At 44.5% G+C, this 5,804-nt stretch overlaps 1 protein-coding gene across 1 annotated transcript; it reads left to right on the top strand.

Moving 5' to 3' along the window:
* Positions 1-598: 598 nt before the first annotated feature.
* LOC111237049 (D(5)-like dopamine receptor) lies at positions 599-2,008 on the top strand. Its single transcript, XM_022766007.1, has one exon. The coding sequence runs from the start codon at positions 599-601 to the stop codon at positions 2,006-2,008; it is 1,410 nt and encodes a 469-aa protein (XP_022621728.1).
* The last annotated feature ends 3,796 nt before the right edge of the window (positions 2,009-5,804 follow it).

The raw sequence follows: 5,804 nt of genomic DNA on the forward strand, positions 1-5,804 counted from the left end.
TTTTGCTTTTCTGTCCTGCAGTTTCCTGTTCCTATAGATAGATAGATAGATAGATAGATAGATAGATAGATAGATAGATAGATAGATAGATACTTTATTTTAATATTTATTTGCTGCATTATTCAGACTCTCAATCATCAGTCTCATTAATTATTTGAAGATTTGAGTTTACAGAGGAAAGTTTTCTCTTATTCTGTTTAGTTTTATCATTTGAGATGTTTTGATGTCTTTATCCTCCAAGTCTTCTGATTGTAAATCTCTAAAGATTAAGATCAATGAATAAACTGATCAGGAGACAATGAAATTAATATGCTGTAATGGAATATGTTAAAGGCTGAGAGGAGGTAAATATACTTTAGGCTGTTTAGGCGCTGAGGGTCGCCATCTGCTGCCTCAGTCAGTCTGACAGCGGCGGAGGAACCGGATGAAGTGAGCGCGTCTCGTGCAGGATCACCTCCCTGTGAGACTCCCGGGACCACAGGTGGATTTCCTCCTCTTGTCTCCGTGTTGGGAACAGGAGCAGAGAGTGTAGTGGTGAGACGCTGCAGGCGATGGTGGAGAGAGGAACATGGCACCGAGGGAGTGACTCTGGCCATCCATGGAGAGCGTTTACAACGAGACCCAAAATCTCCACCAGGACCATCGGGACCGGCTCCAGGTGGTCACAGCGGGAGCGGACAGCCCCGGGCCTGGTGGAGGTGTCAGCCTTCGCGCGCTGACGGGCTGCGTCCTGTGCGTCCTGATCGTCTCTACCCTGCTGGGTAATACTCTGGTATGCGCCGCGGTCATCAAGTTCCGCCACCTGCGCTCCAAAGTTACCAACTCCTTCGTCATCTCTCTGGCGGTGTCCGACCTGTTCGTGGCCGTGCTGGTGATGCCATGGAGAGCGGTGTCCGAGGTCGCCGGCATCTGGCTCTTCGGCCGCTTCTGTGACACCTGGGTCGCCTTCGACATCATGTGTTCCACCGCGTCCATCCTCAACCTGTGCATCATTAGCATGGACCGCTACTGGGCCATCTCCAGCCCGTTCAAGTACGAGCGCAAGATGACGCGCAGGTTCGCCTTCCTGATGATCGGTGTCGCTTGGACTCTCTCCATCCTCATCTCCTTCATCCCAGTGCAGCTCAACTGGCACCGCGCGGACGCGGACAACCTGACGGCGGACAACCCGGACGACTGCAACGCCAGCCTGAACCGGACTTACGCCATCTCCTCGTCCCTCATAAGCTTCTACATCCCCGTGGTGATCATGGTGGGGACGTATACGCGCATTTTCCGCATCGCGCAAACCCAGATCAGACGGATCTCTTCTCTGGAGAGGGCGGCGGGGTCCCGTGCGCAAAACCACCGCCACCGCTCGTCAACGCACGACGAAAGTTCGCTCAAAACATCTTTTAAGAGAGAAACGAAAGTTTTAAAGACTCTGTCCATCATCATGGGGGTGTTCGTGTTCTGCTGGCTGCCGTTCTTCGTCCTGAACTGTGTGGTTCCTTTCTGTCACCTGGACAAAGTCGGAGAGCCGTGCGTCAGCGACACCACCTTCAGCATCTTCGTGTGGTTCGGCTGGGCGAACTCCTCTCTGAACCCGGTCATCTACGCCTTCAACGCCGACTTCAGGAAGGCATTCTCCACCATCCTGGGCTGCAACAAATACTGCTCCAGCTCCACGGTGGAGACGGTGGACTTCAGCAACGAGCTGGTGTCCTATCACCACGACACCACCATGCAGAAGGAGGCCTGCGCCATGCTGGGGCCCGGGGCGCAGAGGCTCGCCACCTGCATGCCACCGCCGCCGCCGCCGCCCCCCCACACAGGAGGAAGAGACCTGGAGCAGAACTTCGACAAAGTTTCTGTGATTTCAGACGAATCCCGGAACCACAGGAACCCGCTGCTTCCCGCCATCCTGCAGTATGAGTGCGAGGCAGAGATCTCTTTAGACATGATGCCCTTCAACTCGTCCGGACCCACAGACTGTTACGTGATCCCGGGTCAAATCCAGGACCTGTGAGCTCACTGGACCCCTGGAACAATAAATACCAATTTTATTGCATGAGGCAGGGGCCCTGTTGAGTTTTGGGCCTCTCTCCATATCATGCACAGTAGTGCACAGGGGTGTGAGTGGGTGACCTTTGACCTCTTGTTGATGACGCTATTAAACACATGATGCCAAAATGACCTAAAACCAGTTGTTCCCAACTGTTTTGAAGATGACATTTGGAGTTTTTATTGTTTCATTTAAAGAATTTCCAGAGAAATGATTTGAGGTAACAAATGTTCTTTTCCCTCTCACCGTCTTCTGACCCTTCAGACTCATGTCGGGGCCTCTCTCGGGGTCTGGACCTGCAGGTTGGGAACCACTCTTCTAACTTTTATCTGTTTGGAGAGTATTTTTCACAAGGAGCAGATTGTAAATGTCAGCAGAGATAAAAGGACAAATTATGAGCTGCAGATGATCAATACTTTCTCACAGCAGAACTGTATATTGTTTTGTTTTGCTGTGATCCATATTAAAACTTCTCTGTTACATCTCTATACGGTGTTTTACCCTCCACTCCATCTGCCTGTTTTGAAGTTCAACCTCATCAAGTTTAAAGTGTGAGAACATCTGAACTTTCTGCTCATCATCATCCAGATCTGTTACAAATCAAATATTGTATTTCTGCTGAAAACTAAAATACGTGTCATTGGATTTCAGCTTTTTAATAGGTTACATAGCCTGATACACATCAAATAAAAACAAATAAATAAATAAGTCAACATTAACGAACCTGTGATCGATCTTTAAAAGACATGTTTATTGATCTGATTGACAAGCTTTAACAGATCAATACAGTGATGTGACATTTTCCTGTTGGACAGGACAGCTGCTGTAGAGTTATAGGAGTACCAAAAAGAAAGAAAGAATATATCTGTCTCCCCCTATTGCTTAGGCAGCAAAAGGGGGAAAGCATTTATTTTTTTCTTTCAAATATTTCTCTTCATATTTCATCATTTTTAAATTGACTTGTTTATTCCTGTTTATATTTCCACATTAATTTCTTATTCTTTTTATGGCACTCCTATGACTCCATAAACTGCTGGGTACAACTAGAAGTCAACAATTAATTTAATTTATAATCACAAGAAACAAAAACAAGATTTTTGTCTGATATATTAAAAAATGCTGGAGACAGTAAATTGCACAGAACATCAGTTTCATTATTTTAGTTCTTAATTTTGCATCTACTTCCAATAAAGTCACCATCAGACAAAACTGAGACAACTGCCCCTCCTCAAACCCCTGTTTTTGTTTGTTTGCTTGTGTGTTTCTCTGTAATTGTTTACATTTTGGCACAATTAAAAGTAGCTGAATTAGCTATCAGGAGCTCCTGTCTGCAGTGCACCCCTGGGTGTACAGACAACTGTCATCGTATCACTGTGATACTGCAGAAAATTTAAAAACATGAAGATTCTGAAGGGAGTTCTGCAGTGATGATTGCCAAAATATTCTTACTAGTATATGGATATTAGTTTCAACCATACCTCCCAAGTCTAGGTGTTCATTTACAAGTTAAACATTAGAATTTAACCCCTGCTTTATACTCACAGATTCTAGCTGATTGTCAGCAGCAGTGACATTTTGAACCACAGTTGTTTGATGTGAGTGTTCAGGTTCACTCAGTCATTGTCCCGCAGCTCTCACTGAACCTGCCTTTGATATGTTAAAGACAGCCAATAGGACAAGGAAGGATAATTAATAACAATTACATCATTAGTTTCAGTATTTAATTGGCCCTTCAGGTAATTGCGGGCTGCTTCCATCTGAGTGCTCGTCCAGCTCCGGTGGAGTCCGCGGAGGCTCAGATCAGATGCGCTGGTTTGAGTGTTTGAGTCCATTGAGACTGGATCGTGTTGTAAAGGTCTGACAGTGACTGTGGTGAGTGTCTCAGTGTGGTCCAGCTGAAGGTTGCTGGATTATCTCAGGCAGCCCTCCTCGGGCTCCTCGCCAGGGTTCTTCACACGGGTTTCATCTGCTGGTTCTTGGCCAGTGCCACTCAACAAATGCCAAACTGAAGCGCCAATTGCATCTCCAGCTGTTGCTAGGAAACTGTAGAGGACCAGCGACCATGTTGGAGGTCCGCAAATCGTGAGAACAATAGCAAACATTCATGGCTCTGTGGATGCTAATGTTGGTCTGTCAGCAAACAACTTTGGTCCAGACTGAAATATCTAAACAACCACTGGATGGGTTGTTATGAAAGTTTGTGCACACATTCATGTTCCACAGAGGATGACATTTGATGGAGGCGGAGACAGAGTCGGTTTCCATCCACATGTTCGTCTGCATATTTTCAAAATGGGGATGCAAAAAAATTAAACTTCTGGCCCAACATCTACCTGGATCCTCGGCCTGAGAAACCGGGCCTTAAATGAGCCAGAAGAAAAACAACGTGTGGTGCAAGTATTTGCCAGAAATTTTTTTTTACCAAACATAAGTTGAATGGTCTTATGTTCCAGACTCAGTGTGGTGAGATTTATGTTGAGGACGACTTGAACATCACCGAGAGGATAACAGCAGTGTTTATTCTCCAGTGTCTCAGTCCGTCATTTAAAAGCCGATGTTGTATGAGACTGAGCTGAAGTGACTTCAGAGAGCGAATGAAAGAGGCTGCAGCACAATCCCAGCCTTCTTCTTCCCGGAGATGAAAGTGGAGTGTGTGTTAGAAACAGCTCTCGTGTTTGTTGTCTGTTTTGCTCCCTGACCTTCGACCTCACAGCAGCAGCGATGCTACAAGTGGAACAAAAGCTTCAAACACCGAGGCAGCGGTGTGACTGTCAGCAGGAGATTTACTGGTGGAGAATCATTGTGTGTGTGATTTAATACAGATTTTATGGGATGCGCAGTGTGTGTCTTCACAAGTGTTCATCCTGATGAGTTCCACAGGAGGGCAACAGTAGGAGTCATGTGACTGTCAGAGGCAGCGCTAGAGATTTTCCCTCTTTGAGATGACCTGTGGGCTCAATTATTTAGTATTGGGCTACAGGATTTTATAATACAAAGAAATGTGTCATTTGAAAGTGTCATATACCTACTGCACATTCTCCTGATAGTTCAGAAGCTGGTTTCACAAAGACAAACTTTGACTGTGTCTATAGATATAACAGTCAGACTTCAGATAGACTGAGTCTGAATTCATCCGTTGTAGAACGCAGTTTAGTTCTTGACTATCTTCAACCAGACTGTGGTACAATGAATTCTGGGAAAATTAAAACTTTTTTCAAAAAAATGGCCGCCCGAGGAACCACAGCTCCACTTACCCCAACAGAAAATGTTTGTCTTTTGGAAGAATTCAAGTTACAAGGATGTTTTTCTTTGTTTCTTCTTTGTTTCAGTGACGAGTGAAACAATGAAAATGAAAAATCACAACACAAACAAACTCATACACATCTATAACATGACAAAGACAAGCTACACTCTGCAAGTGAATCTGCAAGGAAGCACAAGGCTAAAATGTTGGGATCCAGTGTGTTGTTCACCTGTATTGTATAAGTTTATCATTTTGATTTGTAATTTTAATTTTAATTTGAAAAGTAAATAAAACTGTCAGGGAAATGTGATGGAATAAAAAGTACAATATTTTAAATTAATCTACTATTTAAACTGTTCTTTTAAAACTAAAGAAGGCTTCCTGACTCTCTCCTGTTGCTTATCTATTTTATTTATATATACATATATTGTCTGAATTTCATTCCTTGCTTTTCTCTTTTATTGTGAAGTTCTTTGTGCAGCCAAGAACGTTGCAATGTTCAACACACAACATTTT

This window comes from Seriola dumerili, unplaced genomic scaffold (assembly GCF_002260705.1).
Source record: "Seriola dumerili isolate Sdu_G_001 unplaced genomic scaffold, Sdu_1.0 BDQW01000807.1, whole genome shotgun sequence".
NCBI classification, from domain to species: Eukaryota; Metazoa; Chordata; class Actinopteri; order Carangiformes; family Carangidae; genus Seriola; species Seriola dumerili.